The sequence below is a fragment of the Lates calcarifer genome, linkage group LG1, assembly GCF_001640805.2.
Source record: "Lates calcarifer isolate ASB-BC8 linkage group LG1, TLL_Latcal_v3, whole genome shotgun sequence".
NCBI classification, from domain to species: domain Eukaryota; kingdom Metazoa; phylum Chordata; class Actinopteri; family Centropomidae; genus Lates; species Lates calcarifer.
The window spans coordinates 2,088,151-2,108,020 of record NC_066833.1 but is presented as its reverse complement, the minus strand read 5'-3'; the positions used below and the strand labels follow the sequence as shown (position 1 = coordinate 2,108,020).

At 43.1% G+C, this 19,870-nt stretch overlaps 1 protein-coding gene across 1 annotated transcript in view; it reads left to right on the top strand.

Moving 5' to 3' along the window:
* Positions 1 to 15,826, top strand: part of lrch1 (leucine-rich repeats and calponin homology (CH) domain containing 1) — a 77,031-nt gene extending 61,205 nt beyond the window's left edge. The window contains 5 exon segments of the mRNA XM_051075060.1: positions 1,200 to 1,322; positions 10,738 to 10,847; positions 11,884 to 12,021; positions 12,196 to 12,273; positions 15,089 to 15,826. Coding sequence (XP_050931017.1) covers positions 1,200 to 1,322; positions 10,738 to 10,847; positions 11,884 to 12,021; positions 12,196 to 12,273; positions 15,089 to 15,382 — 743 coding nt within the window. The 3' untranslated portion in view covers positions 15,383 to 15,826.
* The last annotated feature ends 4,044 nt before the right edge of the window (positions 15,827 to 19,870 follow it).

Genomic DNA, 19,870 nt, shown 5'->3' with positions numbered 1-19,870 from the left:
ATGTAAACATCAGCTTAAAATTATCGGTGACTCATCGGCTGACTGTAACACTTTATCTTATGAGTCTGTATTTTTTTCATCTAATTTCCTGAGAACTTTCCCTACTATTTCTTGAAAATTAGCTGGTAGTTAGCTGATAATAACTTGATCATTTGAGGACATGCCTACACACTTTGGTGCTAATAATAAAAGAAATAGAGAGAGTGGTAACTGTTACAGATTGTGTTAACCTGCTCATCATATTTCAGTTGTATAGAAGTGAAAAATACTACCTGACCAACATGTCCACTGATGATACAATGACTTAATATCAGCCTGGCTGGTTTATTGGTCCAGCTGTAGTTTGTATTGACTTGAATGAAGATTGCCATTCTCTGTCTGAGTTGTCGGGTTTTTGTTCTTTACACCTGCCTGAGCAGTGGTAGGAAGATTAAGTTCATAGTTTACTATTGTTTCTAAGTGTCACAGTTCTGTGTGGAGGTTTTTCAGCACTGTGATGTGTAGTACGATCGCCCTGGATCAGGTCTTGTGGGACATAACCTAACCCTAAGGCTCAGTGCTAACGTCAAAATGAACCAACAGTCGTGTGTTAAATGCAGCTTCCTGGTCACTGCTTGTCCGCTGTGTTTGTAGAATCATAGCAAACTTCAGTTCCATGCTTTTTATTTTTTTATTTTTTTAGAGCTAGCAGCCATCCAGCATTTGTTTGCTATCTTGTGAAATGTTGCTAACTGCTAATGAAGCTAACATAATGCTAACAGCATGTCCAGGTGATCTGTATTGTGAAATGCCACTAATCTTTATTTTGTTTTTGTGCTGTTTTGTGTTCTGTGTTGTCGTCTCATTGTATCCCCTGTTTTCACTGTCTCCTCCTCTGTTTTACTCGTTTTTTTCCTCTTTCATTTCTCCTCTCACTGATCTGCTGCATGACTTTCGATGTTAAACTCATCTAATCTGATACCTGCCTGCATGTGTATCTCATGTCAATACCTGCTTCCCATTGATCACCCTGTTGTTAATTCCCTGCCACCCATTTTCACGGACCTCTGTCCTGGTGGTGTTGGTGTTTTTCGGGGGTGGGGGTGGGGTGTTTTTCGTGGAATGATCTTTGCCTTGCTGTACTTGGTGCCCCACCTTCCTCCACTACACACACACTACACGGCACCCCACTCCTGGCCTCTCCCACTTCCTGGTTGTAGCCCCACCCTCGCTGCCCTGCTCGCCCCCTCCTTCCTGTCTCGACCCCTCCCTCCTCTCACAGGCCTCGCCCCTCCGTAGAGATACACCACGTAGCCATGACGACGGAGGCATGCACAGCCGCGGTAGGTCCCACGTTTTTTCCCATTAACCGGCGGCGGAGGCCGCGGAGCCACATCACACCTGGACTCAGGTGTCACCAAGGGTTTGACCTTGTGTTTCTCTTTAAAAAAGAAGAAAGTCTGGGATTCTTTTAATCTCTAACTTTATTTCTGGTTTTGTCTGTGTCTGTCTAACCACTGTTTTCTTTGGCGCCCTGTTTCAGCGGACAGTTTTGGGGGATTCACTTCTTCACATTCTTAGTTAAATGTTCAGATTGATGCCACACTGGTGTCTGTGCAGTGAATATGAAGCCACAGCTAGGAGACAGCTTATACAGTGGTGAAGGACTGAGTCCTGAACCCAGAAGTAAGTTAGCATGTTAGCACTTCCTGTTCCCTCATCCCAAAGTCAGTGTGTTTTTGGTTAAACTTCTGAAATAAGCTCAAGACATTTTCAGGTTTTATTCTCCGACATAAAATGGGTCAGTAAATCCCCCACTCCTGATGTTTGAAGCTTTTACGTGTCTTAAAAAAGGCGGTTGCTAACGAGTGTCTAAATGAGACTACAGAGGTTGTCGGGGACGTTAACATGAAAACCAAAAAACTTTAGTTGGTCACATTTTTTTTCCTGGAATAATCCAAAACCCAGTGAAAAAATCCCACTGGCTTTTTGTGGAGGGACCAGGCTGATGCTAACTTCAGGGCTGGACTACAGAAACACATCATCCCTGCACTGCTCTATAGCATGAAGAAACTGGGAACGTCTTGTTCTGTGGAACCTTTGTGTCATGTCTGCTCTGACTGTGACTCACTGGCTCCACCTGTTGATGAAAGCTCAGGGTGTCAACATGACAAGCTCAGCTTCATTTGTAGTTCACTGCTAAGTTTCTTCTTATTTCTCTACTCAACTGACACTGACCTCAGACTACATGTTATGGTGTTTTAGATTACTGCTGTGTGTGTGTGTGTGTGTGTGTGTGTGGTGGCAGTAGAGACTGATGATCAAAGACGAGCGTCACCACACTCCACTTTCATCTCCAGCTGTTCACGTGTGTGTAGTGGCTGCAGACGAGAAGATGCACGTGGTAGAAGTTAGGTTCACTGTGTGTGTGTGTGTGTGTGTGTGTGTGTGTGTGTGTGTAGAGTAAATACAGGGTGTGTGCAGGTCCTAGAAGAGTCGTAAGTGGTCTGAAATGATCTAAATTCAGTTCAGTTGTGGCGATGCACCGAGCTGCAGTTGAGTTGCACTAAAACCAACTTTCCGTTTCTTCATTCTGAACTCCTCTACACTGTGAAATCATTTCATCAATAACTCTCCAGTTAGATCAGTTTGTCAACATAAACCTTTAATGACGTATTTTTCTGGACATTTATTTTCAGCAGAAATAGGTTGTAAAGACCTTTTAAGACTATATTTTAAGCTTGTTAAAAAACATTTGGTTAATTCCACATCCAGCTGTTACAGAGCAGCATTAGCTTTTTGTTTGCTAGTTGTGTGTCTGTCAATCAGACAAACATAACTCCAGTATTCCCTCTCTTCAGCTCCGTGTTTGGTCTCCTCCTCCTGAGGGGAAATCTGTGTATAATGATTTTCACTGCGTGGCCACAACCAGCGGAAGGCGCCATTTAAATTAACAGGTTAAACTGAGCTGCCTTCGAGCTGTCATAGAAATGGAAGGTGAACACCTGAGAGCAGGAGAGGTTTGGTGTGGGAACACTTTGAGCTCAGATAACAGAGTTGACTGTAAACACTGTGATGTTGGTGATAGCTTGTTTGCACTGTGTCTAACAGTCTGTCAGTTGTGTTTGTGTTGAGCGCCGTAGCTTTGGATTGTTAATGTGTTGGGTTTGATCGTTCATTTTCACGGTGATCAATCAAGGGAATATCTTTGAATGCCCGTTCCTAGTCCAGACAGATTAACAATGAGCTGAGAGGAGCTGCAGATTCAACCTTTGTCATTGTCATCATTTTTATTACCCATAATCATGAGTCCAGTCGTCCAACCTTAAATGTGGAGTTGATTGATTCCAACTGATCGATCAATGACTTCATCAAATCAATGTGTTTGATTCCCAAGATACTTTGGGTAACAGTTCTGCTGAAGGCAGTTAAAGCAGACTGAGGTTTGTTTTGTGTCTGAGATAAGTGCATATTGTCACAGTTCATCATCTTAGATTGGACTTGCAAGGTAAAAATGTTATTTTTCTTTACCAGTTTGAACCTGACAGAACCTGATTTGATGTACAGGTTGACTTACATCAGTGCATCAGGACAAACCAGAGTCTTATTTCACCTCTGTTGATACATGGCTCCAGACAAGCAGGAGTTTTATCTCCTGTGCTGGCTACTGAACCCGACTGCTTCCTCTGTCTGTACGGGACGTCCTGCGAGAGTTACAGGCGTCAAATGATGCAATGTGGCCAGTGTGTGATCAGATAGCCTGAGATGGCAGAGGCCATATTAGGATTGTGTCTCTGATTGTGTGTGTGTGTGTGTGAATGCAGCATCTGCACTATGAATGAGTCTGGGTTTTTTTCTTTGCACATTTGTGTGTGTATATTTTTAGCTCCTATATTTTAAGTGTTAGATAATGGTCCCTAAAGGAGTATCCCACTTCCACTGGAATGGAGTCCAAGATTTTAGATGGATCACAGCCGTGTGTGTGTGTGTGTGTGTGTGTGTGTGTGTGTGTGTGTGTGTGTACTCATTTTTCTTACCTCTCTGGGACCTTATCCAGTTGAAACACTAACCTTGTCAGGACCAGTCGTCCTCATGAGGACCACAGCCTGGTCCTAATGAGGCAAAACGTCATTTCTGAGATCCTGGTTAAGGTTAGGGCTGGGTTTGGCCTAGACTGCACACTGGATGGAAGTCAGTGTCCTAACAAGGATAGATGCACAAACTGTGTGTGTGTGCGTCTTCCCTGAGGTGAGCTGTGTTTCAGTCAGTTGGTCCATAAAAGGTCTGATATGTTAACAGGAAGTTAACAGTGGCTCTGAGCTGTGAGCTGTTTAACTGTTCACACACTCACAGTAATGACTTGTACATGTTCACAGATCTCTCACAGCCCTTCAGAGACTCTCTCAGTTTACTTTCTCACCACCCTCAGTTTTTTAGGACACTTTAAATCTCTGCCTCGTTTTCATTTCTCTGTTTGGATTTGTGTGCCCTCAGTTCAGCCTGGCAGGCTCCTCACAGACCAGAGAGTGACAAAGCAAAATTTACTTTCAGGACTAGTTGGCAAACCGCTGTAGCTTCTTAGCCATAGCTACCTTTGTAGCTTCGAGCTAAGTGGGCATGTTTCAGTGGCCGGGCTTCATACAGCCCTCCCATGACAGTCAGGCACTGCCAAGATGGCGACGACCAACCTGCGCACTTTGTGCTTCAAAACTGCTCTTACGGACTCTTGTGGACGCTACGTCCATGTACAGTCTATGCTAGTAACATGCTAGCATACATACATAGCATATTACTGGTGACCAGATGTCTGGGGTTGTCCAGGATTGTCCTGGTTCCAGGCTGGGTGTCCAGGTATAAAAGCACCATGCTCCTGAATGCCTGAGTCACAGGCAAGTGTCATAGGCCATGGTGCTGGCTGCTCTTTCTTACAGAACCTGTTGATATGCTAAGAGTTAGCTGTCATGCTGAAGAGACAATCTGTCCTTTTCTAAAGAGTAGTTTTCTAAAGGTACCCTGCAACAGAAATGCTGCGTCCATGGTGTTGAAAAGCTGGTCACCCTAAGCATACTGAACAGTAACAACATCCATGGAGCATTTTAAGGCTGTCTGTCTGTCAGTGTTTCAGAAGTACAATCATAAAGTGTAGTACAAAGACAAACTGTTCAGAGATGTCCTTAAGGAGGATAAACATTTGATTCAGGACAAACTCTACATTTTTACCCCACTAAGCTCTTTCATGAATGTTTAATGAACATTACAGCCTCAGCGCAGCTACGTTAGTTTTTCTCTTTATGCGTACGGATGCTGTGCGTCATGTCCCCTCAGTTACCTGACTCACACACGTCTTTGAGTAGCTGCATTAACGAGCTGATTTCTCCTCATGAATCAGTAAACATCAGCCTCTCTCTGCCCTGACTGAGGTGATGTTTACCGCTGCAGCGATAAGGACATTTTTTACAGAAACATTGTCCCACTGAGGCGCTGTGTGTTTCTGCAAGACTGGTGTGTGTGTGTGTGTGTGTGTGTGAGATAAGATAATGACTAATGGTGTATAATGGGCTCGGGCCTCAGGGAGAGTGACATCACCAGGAAGTGGCACACTCACATCATCATCATCTGACCTCATTAACAACCAATCATCACCCTGTGTGTGTGTGTGTGTGTGTGTGTGTGTGTGTGTGTGTGTGTGTGTGTGTACATATTTTGCATGTGATCAGTCTTTGTGCATTTTTTAAAACTTGTGATTACTTGAGTTTGTGTGTGTGTGTGCGTACCTGTTTTGTTTGTGTGTAAAAGCCTGAGTGCCTGCCTCTGCATGTTGGTGCATATTTTGTATGATGTGTGTGGGCTCATACTGCTATCTTTGTCAGAACCAGTTTTGGTTTTAAACCATCATAGTGAAGGCATTGCTGCATTGTGAGGACATTTTGTCCCTCACTACTTCAGAGGACTGTTTGAGGGTGAAGACCATGTGCATACTTTCCCTGCAGATATAAAGATTTTAAAATAGATTAACTCATTGCTGAGGTCAAGTGGTTTCACTGTAAAGTGGAAACATTTGGATTTAATATTTCCTCTGAAATTAACTCTTAGTGATGTGTTTTACATTTGTTATACACAGAAGAACACCTGGTGAAATACTCTTTAAAGTTTGGTTGGTTTTTTTTTCTTGTTTTGACAAAAAATGCAGTGAATATCATTTCCAAGACTACTGCTCAATTAAGACAATACTATTAATCTCCAGGGAAGTCATTTACATATTACGGCAGCACAAGAAACAAGAGTTAGGAAATAGGCTTAAAAGAAAAAGAGAGTAAAGAAATTATATTTAAAAGCTATGTGATATATAAAATATAAAAATATAAATGCAAATATTCAGTGTGTGTGCAAAACTAATTAGTAAGAAAAAGAGGGAGCTGCTGTAACAGGCTGCCACCAGTTGTACCTCCCTATAAAATATTTTAGTGTTTCTCTGTAATATTTCTCAGAGCTCCTTACAGAGTGACCTCTGAGGGGATTGAACCTGTGACCTCAGCATTTTGCTCTGTCTGCAGATTCAGCAGAAACTCAAACCTGTAAACACACTGCACTGTGAGAAAGTTTCTCTTTCTCACACACAGTTAATTGTCAGGCAGATCAGCTCTGTGATCAGTGATGTTATCTGTCTACTGAGAGGTAAAGGCTCTGTGTCAGTGTCACTGCAGCGTGGTGACTGGAGAAGGCTGAGACAGATAACAAGCTCATTCATCTGTATTATTATTGAATAAGATAGGATGAGCTGCTCATTTTCATTCTCTCTGCTGTCAACACACATCAGCAGCTAAAACACACAAACAAAAGATTGAACAGTAACTAGTTATAACCAATTTTTGTGGTTTCTCAGGTTATATACAAGAAGATTATTGAATTTTTTTGTTTTGTGTTAACAGTAAATGACACAAGAATCACAGCAGCATGGCTTTAGGGATGGTAATACTGGTCTGTCGATAAATGAGTTTGGTCTAGACTGAAATATCTCAGTCAATATAGTTCAGACATTCATGGTGCTCAGAGGATGATCCCCTCAGACTTTGGGAATCCCCAGGCTTTAACTTTAGCACCATCATGAAGTTAACATCTGTGGTTTCTAGCAAAATACTCAACAACTGTTGGATGGATTACCATGAAATGTGGTTTAGACATTCATGGTCCTCAGAGGATGACCCACACAAACTCTGGGAACCCCTAGACTTTTCGTCTCGTGCCACCTTGAGGTTTATTTTTTAGTAAAATATCTCAAGAACTCCTGGATTTACTGCAGTGAAATGTGGCGTGTCGTCGTGTACATGTTAACAAGCTAACATTAGCATTTAGCTGTAGCCTTGTTTCTATCAGTTTGGCTCAATGGATGATTCTAACTACTACAATACCCATGAGCCTCTGCAGTCATTGTGACACAGAAGAAGCCAGGCAGGTGTTGTACTTTTCTGCAGTTACTGTTTAGCCAACTGCAAACAAACAAGGATCGTGATCATGAGCATTAATCCAACCTCCAGACCAGAAGGCAGACCTGCTTTGTTTCACTGCTGAGTGATTGATCTAAAACAGACACCATGTTTGGTTCTGTTTGTGAAATGCTAGGTTATTTGTGAAAAACACCCACAAGCAGGGTTTTAAAAATACCCCCTGAAAACCTTTTAATAACCCATCAGAGGAGGAGTTACAGAAACAAGATGCTGCAGGCTCAGAGCGTCCAGATGGCAGAGAGACAGAAAGGAAAAGATGAAGCGTTTACAAGCTGTCAGCAGCTTGTAAAATGACTTGACCTAGAAGATAAAAGTGGAGAGATAAAACTATTTGCCCTTCATTATCTCCCCATTCTCTCCCCCCACCACAGAGACTGCTCGTCACTCAGGATTATCTTGGAGTTCAACAAAACAACTCATTACTGACTCTGTATTCTGTTGTTTGTCCAGGAAACGTTTCTCTGATATAAAAACTGGGACGTGTCCCTGAAAAGACTCATGACCTATCTCACCTGAACCTGACATGTTCAAAAATATCTGCAGGTGCATGTTTTCAGTCTCTCTCCTTTTACTGGGTCAAATTTAAATTTCACTCTGACTGGAACCCACTGTAATTTAAAGGCCCATTTCACCCAAAACAAAACAAGTCACCCAGATCTGGTTTGAGGGTTGAGACCTGGTTTGAAGGGTTCAGACCTGATTGGAAGAGAGTAAAGTTATATTTAAAAGCTGTGCATGAGTTATAGCATATCCAGCTGTAACTCTGATTTTATTTAGAGGGTTTCTGTCTTCTCTTAGCCGGTTTTATTAACCAAACAGGAGATTCTAAAATAGTTCAGTAAATAATTTGTTGTATATTGGATGGATGGAAAATGGAAAATGGCCAATATCTATTTTCAAATTAAGACAGAAAACTGCACATAAGTTTTAGTTGGATGGAACCAGGAAATGTATACAATAAAACCATTTTACTCAGCAAATATTGGATAACTGCAGCCATCAGAGGATTTATTCCAACAATAAAGATCATAGACATGTAAAGAGTATCCTTCAGTAGAGACGTTCCTGCAGCTCACAGCAGAGCATGAACCCAGTGCAGAGACTCTGTTGCTCCCTCCTGTGGTTGTTCAGTGGTACTACACACAGATACAAGCTGTAGAAAATAGGACACTGTGGAGGTGAATGATTCAGCCTTCAGGAGTGTGTGGGTTTCGTGTGTGGGTGTGTGTTTTGGTTCAGTGTTTGTGTGAAGAGGCCAGGCATCCTCCTACACACCGCTCTCAGAGGCTGTTATCATTTATATTTTACTGATCCTGGTTCTGGTTCCACTCAGTAATTCCAGTTTTTATGTCCTTGTCCACATCCTTAGCTTGGTCTTGTTATATCACTATAAATAATACTGTATTCTGAGAGGAAACATCAGCATTTTGGGACAGACAGAAAACCAAAGTGCTGTCTGTCAGAGTGGGGTTAATCTGAACATATAACCATCAGTAAAATGGTCAAAAAGTATTTTTTTTCCTTGAAGCAGGTTTTGCTGAAATTGATGCCACAGGATGCTGCAGCTCACTGCCTGTCTCTGTTTCAGCTGTAATGTTTCTAAAATAACTCAACTCGCGTTCTCAGAGGAGGTTTCATCAACACTTGGCTGTTTCTCTGTGACAATTATTTTCATAATCTATTTTTATTCAGCTGTTTATCTATATTTGCATTTTCTAGTAATACATGTCTCAAAGAAGATTGCTGCTGCAGAAAATAGAAAAGGACACTTTGCATGTAGCTACAGAAAGAAACTAATACATTGACTCGAGGTCTGTACTTAAATACTTAAATACACATATCTAAAAGCTTGAGCTGCTGGTTATTAGTTAAACAGTCAAGGTTGCTTTTACTACTTTTAGTCAAGTTATGGATCTCGATAATGATTCTATCACTACTGCTGAAAATAAAAAGAAGAAATACAAGAGGTTACAGTGCATTGTAAGCAATGATATTATTTATTATTATATATTTATATTTTTTATTTATTATTATTAAAAGGTCTTCAGCCTTGATTTAGAAGAACTGAGAGTTGCAGCAGACCTGCAGGTCAATGGCAGTTTGCTCCTGATATGTACAGTATTAAAAGCTGAACCCAGAAGGACTTGGAGAAGCAGTTTGTTCCCCCAGGAGGCTCGTTACAACACCAGCCTGATGGGAATCCAGTGAATCCACTGGACAGAAGATGGTCAGATTGGCTGATAAGTCCTTTGGCCTGTTTCTCCCAAAGGGAGCACAAGCTTCACTGCTGGACTCCAATTATCCTGGAGCAAACTTTCACTCTAGCATTTAGGCTCCTTTTGTTCTTGACAGACAACCCATTAAACCAACAAATAAATCAGAAAGGCTTATAACATTGAGGATTTAAAGTCAGGTCAGTCGTTTGTCTGTTTTCAGGCTGCTGCAGCGATGAAATCTGTGCACATGACTGCTCCTGTGACAAAGCCCGAGCTAAAAGCGCACCGAGCTCTGACTGCATGAGTGCACGTGAATGTTCGGCTTACATAAGCTCTCTACATCTTTTATGGCAGAAAGGCTTTTTTTCTGTGTCAGTGAATATCTGAGTACAGATGTGGACGAGCAGGACGTCAGTTACTGTATCAACACAGTTTCTGTTATTCTGCACAGACCCACACTGAAGCTCTGCTCACTCAAACACACAGTACTATTAAAGAGTCAGATCCTTTAAGTTCAACCAGAAACATCTCTCTATATCTCTACCAGACTCCATTGACAAAAACAGGGATTTTACTGAGCAGAACACGAGCTGCTGGAATCCCACTGCCTCCATCTGTTAGAGTGTTTGTGCACATTTAAGATTTGGTGTTGTTTTAAAACAAGTCAGCCAGTGACTGTGTTTTCACTCAACTCATGAAGCTAATGTTAGCCTAATTAATAAAAAACCACCATGAATTTCCTGGTAAGCTGCCACAGTTCTGACTGTGAAACACGTACATGCAGTAGCTAAGGGAAAGTAGAACATTTTAGCAACTGAGTTAAAGCTGGTGTTTCCTGTGAAGCTGAACCGTGTGTTTTTCTGTTCAGGATCACCTTTATAGCTGTAATTTGGCTGGCTGTTTTCTGATGTGAACTTTTAGCATTTTATGTAATAAATCAGAGAGATCTTGAAGCAGTGATTTTTCATTACACTTACACTAACCATGTAAGCGTCAGTCTAACATTACCTGTCCTGTTGTTGTTGTATTTGTTGCAGTGTTCCTGCGGAGCCACAAGAGTCTGGAGTCTGTGGATCCTCAGTTCACCATGAGAAGAAAGATGGAGCAGCTGAGAGAGGAGCTGGAGCTCATGGAGCAGCTCAGAGATGTGAGACACGCTGACCTCCCTGATCACTTATCGTTAACATCGACATGAAAACATTACAGTAATTTCCTGGTCCGTTAGTTGTACACATGTGAGTCAGTTCAGCACTACATACGAGTTTTTAGCGGCTGATTTTGAGTCAGTGTCCATGCTCCCATTCAGAGGTGTGACAGTGTGGGTGCTTACATCATGGTTTCATCCATAACCATAAAAGTTAGCAGCACTCTTCAGTTTCCTTTTGCCCTCAGTCTGCAGTCTTTTCATGCTACAATTCAGAATACGTGCACAAGGATAGGTTCCTCACATGCACACTAGAAAACAAGATGGCGACCTCCTCACAGCAGGCTCTTATGTTTGTTGTTTTTGGCTTGACAAGGAAAACTGTGTGCAAATGCTTAACAAGAATAAGACCAAGAACTGAATCGTCAGTTGGCCTTAAAAACTTCTACAGTGTTCAGTCCTCTCTGTCCTGCTATTAAAGACATGTTTGAACTAACAGGATTAAAAGAAAGTGATTTTTCAAATATTTCACGCCTCCTCAGGCGTCATGTTTTCAGGAGGTCCGTCAGTCCGTCCTGTTCTTGTGGGCACGATATCTCAGTAACGCCTTGAGGGAATTTCTTCAGATTTTGTGCAAACGCTCACTTGGACTCAATAACGAACTCATTCAATTTTAGTGGTCAAAGGTCAAGACCACTGTAACCTCATGAAACATGGTCATGACTGAAGAACTGACTGCAGCTGGACTGGCGAGGCGACGTTTGTAGCTTTTTACAAACATCAGTGGGATTTTAAATTAAGGGTTTTTTTTTTACTTCTGTACAAACCAGAGTTCTGGTTTCGTTGAGCTCTCTGTTTAGACTGTTTGGGTGTGCTACTGAAGGACAGTCGAGTGGAACTTTTGTATAATTTCCTGTTAATACCAAACAGTAAAGAACAGTAATACTGTATATATGTACTCTATACTCTGAAAGCAGGTACACAATATACAGTACAGTACTGTATACTGATAGTAGTGTTCACGTTGTTTACTCCTCAGAGCATTGAGAGCAGACTGAAGGTCGTCCTTCCTGAAGACCTCGGCTCGTCTCTGATGGACGGCGTCGTGCTCTGCCATCTGGCCAATCACATTCGCCCACGCTCTGTTGGCAGCATCCACGTCCCCTCGCCTGCAGTGGTACGTTTCTGCTCATAAAATCTGTTTTTTTCCCAAACCAAACTTTTCTCTGATGTAGTTTCTCAAAACAAATTGTTGCTAAAATTGTCGATCATGGAGACGGAGGTGAGCTGCAGCAGAAAAGCGTCGTTAAAAAATGATGACTGTTGTGTAAATGCGACTTTGTGCTTCCAGCCCAAACTCAGCATGGCCAAGTGTCGGAGGAATGTGGAGAACTTCCTGGACGCCTGCAGAAAGATTGGTGTACCAGAGGTAAGACCTGACCTCACATCCACCGTGCAACAGGACAGTCTCCTCTCTGAACTGGGGGTCGTTTGAACGTTTCTCCTAATTTCCTCTTGTAACTCATCATTATCTCAGATGCCCGTTGTTAATATATGTCCATAAATCTCCTTAAAAAGAATAGAAAAAATGCTCCTTATAACTGGAGCACCTGCCTGAGAATCATTATGTTTTTAAGTTTTCTGCAGCATCACAGTAATCCAGTGATAGTTGTCATCCACAGCTGCTAAAAGCTCGTTCTTCTCATTTTTAATGCCAAGATGTCAACACATATCAGCACCAGAGGATCGTCGAGGTCGGAAACTCTGAACAGTTTGTGATAACTGATGAACGGATGCAGCTGATCAGTCATTACAAACTGGTTTATCTATAAGAAGCTGCAGTTCTCTGGCATTGTTTGTAGAAACTGGGCTGCTGAAGGTCTTTCTTTCCTCTGCAAGTTCAGGGATTTGAACCAGCAACCTCCAACCTGAAAACACCCCCAGTTCACAAGAGCAACTCCCCCCAAAATCCAGCAGTTATACTCTGTCGTCAACATGGTTTCAGTTCAGCTCCAGTCGCCCAATTATTGATCAAAGACATAGAGGGAACTATGACGGTGTCCTGCAAAATAAATAAGGAAACTGGGTGTAAAGTTCATTAATGGCAATGCAACAGGTGAAAACTGAAAGTGAGGATTTTTGCAGGACACTCATGACGACACCAAACTGTAAACCAGACCTGGGAGGGGGGCTGGTGGTCGAACGAAGCCTGAATATTTCTGTCAGGCAGCAGATCAGAGCTGACTCTCTGAGGGGCTTTTTGCTGTTTAATAAACATCTGTTACTTTAAATGAAAACCTGAGAACCACTCAGCCTTTTCCCACGACTGGTTTAATATTCCTACCTGCCTCCTTTTTGTTGTCATTGCTTTTTTAAAACGTGGTCATTAGTGTCGACATGTAACACCGATTCATCACCGCTGTCATCGCTGCCTGTGGCCTCCAGCTTCCTCCAGCTTCCTCCATCATGACAGGAGTCGATCAGTGCAGCTTCAGTCTGAACAGAGCCCACTAGCTGTGTGAGAGTGTGGGCTTGGTTTAATATGTTCATGGGGTTCAAACCCACTGTACTTGTGAGGACCTGTGTGGCTGTTTGAGGGTTCAGAGTTGGTGTTAGTGTTAGCAGCAGGATAAGGTGTACAGGATCTGCCCCTGCACTGTTTTAAATGAGTTCAAAACTTGTGCGTAAAACCTCAGACTGGATGTGGAAAAGGAGAACTTGGTTTTGTCAGTGCTGAACAGCTGTCCTCAGTCTGTCCAGTCACTGCTCATAAGCTCTGGACTGGTGGATTCTGGGAAATACAGTGGCAGAGGAGAGAAAACAAAATACTTAGTTCTTTACTTTCTGTCCAGAGTCAGGTAAAAAGATCTTCTGTCTGTCTGTACTGTTCGCTCTGAGCTCAGTCAGCTGCTGATGGCAGCTTCATATGTAGAGTGAGGACAGATGAGTGGTGTCAGTTTTCTCATCTAACTCTCAGCAAGAAGTCACAGCCTGAGAGATTCACACTTCACACGCTGAGTGTTTTCTTTAGAGATGACCATCTCATTATCTTTGCTATGTTTCTTTATATCAGCACAGCATTGGTCTAAAGAGTCTTTACTCTGTGAGAAAGTGAAGAAAGAGACGACTTGGTTTTTTTTTTCCTTCTGTTTCTGAGCTGTTTTTCTGGTTGACCTTTGACCTCCATGTCTGCTGCTGCTTGCTGACTGTTTCCAGCCTCTGTGTGGACGTTGCTAACTGTAGCTGGCTAACCTGCTGCCGCCTGAATGCTATACCGACTTGACTGCGCTTCTGCTAACAGCTTCCTCCGAGCTAACCTGCTAACAGCTTCTGTGCTAACATGCTAATGCTAACGTGCTGGCTGTGCTGCACTGGCTCTCCCATCAGCCACCTCACCTCCTCACGATGGTCTGCTCCCTGGGAGAGGAGAGACTTCTCTCCGCCCTCTCTCAGGAAGCATCCCTGCTCGTTGCCATGGTAACCCCATCACTGCCTCCGCCTCCACCTCTGCCCTTTGCCTTGCTCACACTCTTTTTACCTGTGACCTTTGACCTCTGTGTCCATTGGTTAACCTAGCCTTTTCTTTCTCTTTTTACTTTATGGCTGGATCGCACCACCTCCTCCTTCTCCTCCTCCTCCTCCTCCTCCTCCTTCTCCTCCTCCTCCTCCTCCTCCTCTTTCTATCTTGTCTCTATTTTTTCTTTATTTTTTTTCTCTCATCTTTTATTTCTTTTCTTTTTCTGGTTTTTCCTTCTTCCTCTCTTCTCCTCACCTTTTCTTCCATCCCCTTTTTCACCTCTGTCCTGCTTTGAACTTTTTTTTTTTAACCCCTGGATTTCTTTACCTCCCTCCTTATTTTGTCTTCCTGTTTCCTCCCTCTCCTCCTTCATCTTTTTTCCCTTATCCCTCCTTTTTATCCCTCTCTCACCATCACCCCATCACTCTTCTTCCTCCTCCTGGTTTTTCTTTCTTTCTTTCTTTCTTGGAGGATGTTTGAACCGTCACTTCTCACCTTTTCACCTCCTCCCTCTCTTTCTTTCTTTTTTCCATCATCCTCATCTCCTTCATCCCTTCTTCCCTACCTCCTCCTTACTGTCCTTGTTTCCTCCCCTTTTCTTCCCTCTGCTCTCTGTCTTTCTCCCTCCCTCCTTTTGTCCTTCCTTTCTTCCCTCCCTCTTTCCATTCCCACCTCCTGTTTTCCCTTCCTTCATTTATTCCCCCTCCCTTCCTAATGGGGCCGTCAGTCTTCCCTCTGTTCGCCCTACGACATCATCCAGTGCCGCCTGCAGCCGGTTCGCGCCACGCTTCGGGCGCTGGTTGCCTTGGATACGACCTCTCCAGACAGGAAACGGGAAGAGGCGGTCTCGACTCCAAACCCCGCCTCCTCCGGGGGTTCAGAGACGCCCTCATTGGTTTCTGTCACCACTCAAACCCCGCCTCCCGCCTGGCAAATCTGGGACCTTATTGGCTCGAGCCTGGTTCACATCCTCTGCCTAGTTCTGCTCTTTGTGGCCTATAGTTGGAGTGAGCTGACGTAACCGTGACAACTGGCCTCCTGTCAATCACCTGCTAGCCCTGTCCTCTTTCTGCCCTGGCTCCTCCTCCTTATTTTTGCTGCATTTATGTCACATGGGAAAAATCATGCTCAGAGTGAATGAATGTGCTGTAATGGTTTTACAGAGCGACTCGGTGAAGAGATGGGAACATGCAGTTTATCTGAAGCATCTTAGTAAAACCAAGTGTGTGTCTGCCTGTGAAGTCGTGACGTCACGACTGATGAAAACACTCTTATCTGAGCTGCCAAAACGTAGTGAAAGCAGCTAGCTAAGGTCGTCTGTTCTCACCTCAGCCGGGTGGAGACAGCTGCTCACACCAGCTTTATCCACCTCAGCACAGAGGGACTGACAACTGACACATGAAGAGCAGGAAACACCCTGTAAAACCCACAGCTTCTAACATTAGCTAGGTTAGCTGGCTAACATTAGCACTGCTGCATCAAACTTTCTTAATTTGTTTAAAAGCTGTAACTGATCAGCTGCAGTCGTTCCCTCTTGTCTCTCGCGTCACAGTGAAGCAGGAAAATGACTCTGAACAGTTTCTGGACTCAGATCTGTTCAGACAACAGGACAGAGAAACAGGACAGACTCTGAGAAGTCGGACCAGGAACAGATCATCTGTCGCGACGTCAGACGAACACGTGGATTTTCCAACGTTAACAGTGTCTTTGTGCCTCCACAGACACAGAGTGTGTTTCCAGCCACCTGTTGACCTGTAAACACAGTGAATCTTTTTAAAAGTCCAAATAGTTTTTACACTTGAAGTTGGTGTGACGATGAAAACAAAATGTGACTGAGTGGAGACAGACTTTGTGATTAAACTCTGACTTGAATCATGTGACTGGAACCTTCCTCACTTTAACACATGAAGCAGAGGCGTCAGATTTCTGTCGTGTTTCCCTTCGTCAGCTCACAGTTGTACAGGTGCATTAATTAGCATTTTCTTGTTCAGTTTGTGGAGAATACGCTAAAATCTGCACTAAATGTGGACGGAGCTGTAGCCACAGTTTGCCTGTGGTGGAGGGGAAGTAACACAATGTGGGAATCTGGTAACTGGGCTCCAACACTGGGTTTGTTAATGAAGGATCTCTCAGCACTGTTTCAACAGGTTTCTGTGGCTCATCAACACATGTGAGCATAGTGATGTTTGTGACCCACACAAAACCAAACGAGCAACAAGAATGAACTCTGAAGAAAGACGACTTTTTATTTCCCATGTGAGACGAATGCAGCATCAGCATAAGCCGACACCTCTCTCTCTCTCTCTCCTCTCTCTCTCTCTGTCTCTCTCTCTCTCTCTCTCTCTCTCTCTCTCTCTCTCTCTCCCTCTCTCCTCTCTCTCTCTCTCTCTCTCTCTCTCTCTCTCTCTCTCTCTCTCTCTCTCTCTCTCTCTCTCTCTCTCTCTCTCTCTCTCTCTCACTCCTCCACGTTTGATCTTCTTCTTCTCGCCTGTTTTGGAAACAATCAGCTCACAGACGTGTTTGTGTCTTTGCAATAAATTGACATTGAAACTCTTAACAGAAGCAGGACGTGTGGAGCAGCAGGTTACTTGAAGTCACTGATGTCTTATCAACATATTGTCCAGCAGGGATATCTGATCTGTGCAGGACTGACAGTGTGTTTTCTTCTTCTTCATCTAACTGTAGTTTCCATCCAGGGCTGTGTTTTGTTTCTGGAGCCAATAAAGACAGTTCTAGTTTAACAGAGCCACCGTCTCATGTCCAGAAAGGAGTGAACCTGTTCCAGGATTTACTCCTCCTCCCTGACCAAACACAGCCAGCTGTAGTGTTCAGATCACTGATGGAAGTAAAGATCAGTGCTGTGCACAGTGTACAGTATTTAGCATTGAGCAGCTTGGTGTTACTGAGGTGCTGGTCTCCATTTAGCTCCATCATGGAGGTGTAGTGGACGACAGGCCGGAGGCAAATGTCTGAATTTAGAACGACTGGATCAGAGTCCTGTTCAGCTGTGGTGTAAATAAAAACAAATGCAGGTCACAGTTTACATGCACAATATTTCTCAAAGTTTCTTAAAGGACCGAACAATTAAATGATTAAATTATTAAAAAATAAATCAATTATTAAAATATCTGAGAACAAAGCCACATTAAAGACACGACCTCCACGTGATGTTATAGACTCAAGGTTTAAGGTTCAATGTGTGCGCTCATGAATAATGGAAAGTACAGTGCTGACATCCTAATTAACCAACACTGATCACACGTATATATGTATTCCCATTAAAGATTCCGTCATTTACATGAGCTCAGGTTCAGAAATACTGGAGTTATCCTGTCAGGATGAGTCAGGTATTTTTGGAGCTCCAGTATGGCCTCCAGATGGCGCCGCTGAGGCCCCTGTTTTATCACAAAGATATTTTGAATTAAAGGTGATTTGAATGTTTTCACTCCAGAAATATCAGTGAATATCAGACAAAGACAAACATGTTTTCATAGTCCCCGTCATTTCACAAAGATTAAACTGCATTATAAGCACATGATCCCTGAGTGGAGACGTTCAGTGACTCACCACTGTAGAGCTGCACACTTCTCCTTTTCATAAGCAGAAGTCATATCTCAGCCCTCAGTGATTATTGAAATCAGTTTATTTTGTGTCCGATTATTTCATGTTTCTGTTATTGGAGTTTGGTGTTTTGAAACTCGAGAAAAAAGTGGATTTTATTTATTGATTTAAATGAACTGACTTCCTTTCATTTCCATCAGCCAACTCTACTGTATCCTGATATGCAATGTGAGCGTTTCTGAAGGGCTACAGACACTAGATGAGTTTATAAAGTTAGGTATATATTAGTCTCCTTAAGATGTCTTATCTTTGAGGGTTTGATACACAGAGGATGTCGCTCTGTCAGGACACTGAGTTAGATGTTTCCTCCTCCTTTAAAAACCTGATGTTTGACTGGCAGCTGGTTGGTTGTTGGATTAATTCACAGAAACTGAATGAGTACAGATGAAACAGGAAATGTATTTGTACAACACAGAAGCAGTGTGAGCTCAGTCACTCTGCTGTCGCTCGTCAAACGTGGATGATTTAAGTTTATTCTGTGAATTAATTCAGTTGCTGTTGTTGCCACAGATTTTTTAACTTTGTGCTGATGTGGGTGGATTTCCTGTGTGTGTGTGTGTGTGGGGGGGGGCTCTTTTTAAGACTTGTGTATGATATCTGACTGTGAGGTAATAAATGAAGTTTAGGGGTGTCGTCTGTTCTGCAGTGTCCTTGTTTTAAGGTAGACTGCAGTGTTGGATTGATCAGCTGCTGCAAGTATCTGATTACTTCTTCCACCACAGGACGTCACACAGACAGACAAATAAAAACAAGCACTTTAGTGGACGTCCATTGACGTGGACACTTGTCCATTGGATTACATTGAGGCAGCTGTTTGTAGTTGCCAAGTTCACTGTTGATCAACGCTGCAGTGATTTTCCTCCCTGTCAGTCATTTACACCCAGAAACATGGGAGATAAGGTCCAGGCTGAGAAACACTGGAGTTATCTTTTAATGAAACACACTTATTCACTCTCCTGTTGAGAGTTAGATGAGAAGATGGACGCCGCTCTCATATCTGCGTCTTAAACATGAGAACATGCAGCAGAAACAGTCCAGCACATGAACAACCTCTGTAAAATCACTGCTTGGTGTTTTTACACGTCACTTTTTTCTTAATGACAGTCATGAGATGTTAGAGGGGCTGGTCATCTTTGGAGCCATTTCCAGTCTTCATGCTAAGCTAAGCTAACCATCTCCTCAGGTGTTAAACGTGTTGTTCTCACAGGACGTGTGAGTGAAGGTAAAGCAGTTTATTCTCCACTATCCTTTAAAACACCAGTGAGGATTTTACTTATTGTGAGTGTGAGGCTGTGGCTATTTCCTGGAAGCAGAAAGATGTGTTGGTGTGGTCAGGTGTTATTTGTACTGAGACTGTGACTCTGCTCTCCTCAGGACAAACTGTGTCTCCCTCACCACATCCTGGAGGAGAAAGGCCTGGTGAAGGTGAGCATCACGGTGCAGGCTCTGGTGGACGAGGCCTCCTCCAAACACACCCTCCTGACGTGAGCGGGCGGAGCTTCCACCGACACCAAACACACACCTGGACCAACGCGCTGACTTGATTTTCACACAACGCTACAACACGCCTCCGTGGTCGTTCCCTCTCAGTAACAGAAGAGTGTTTTATGATATTTAAGGATGGAGAAAGGTTAAGTTAAGGGAACTAAACCGGTCAGATGTGGATTTATTTACTAACTGACGAGAGGGAACTTCTGGGTGAATGAATGATTTAGTAAGCAGATAGATGGATGTTCAGCATCCATTTCTTCAGGTAAACACAAGAACAGTCGACTGAAGGGCGTAAACACAACTCCACATTCCTTTAGTTTATTATCCTCGAAACACTGGTCGTCACCAAAACATGACGACGCAGTATCAGGCCCACTGTGACCGATTTCAAGAATGA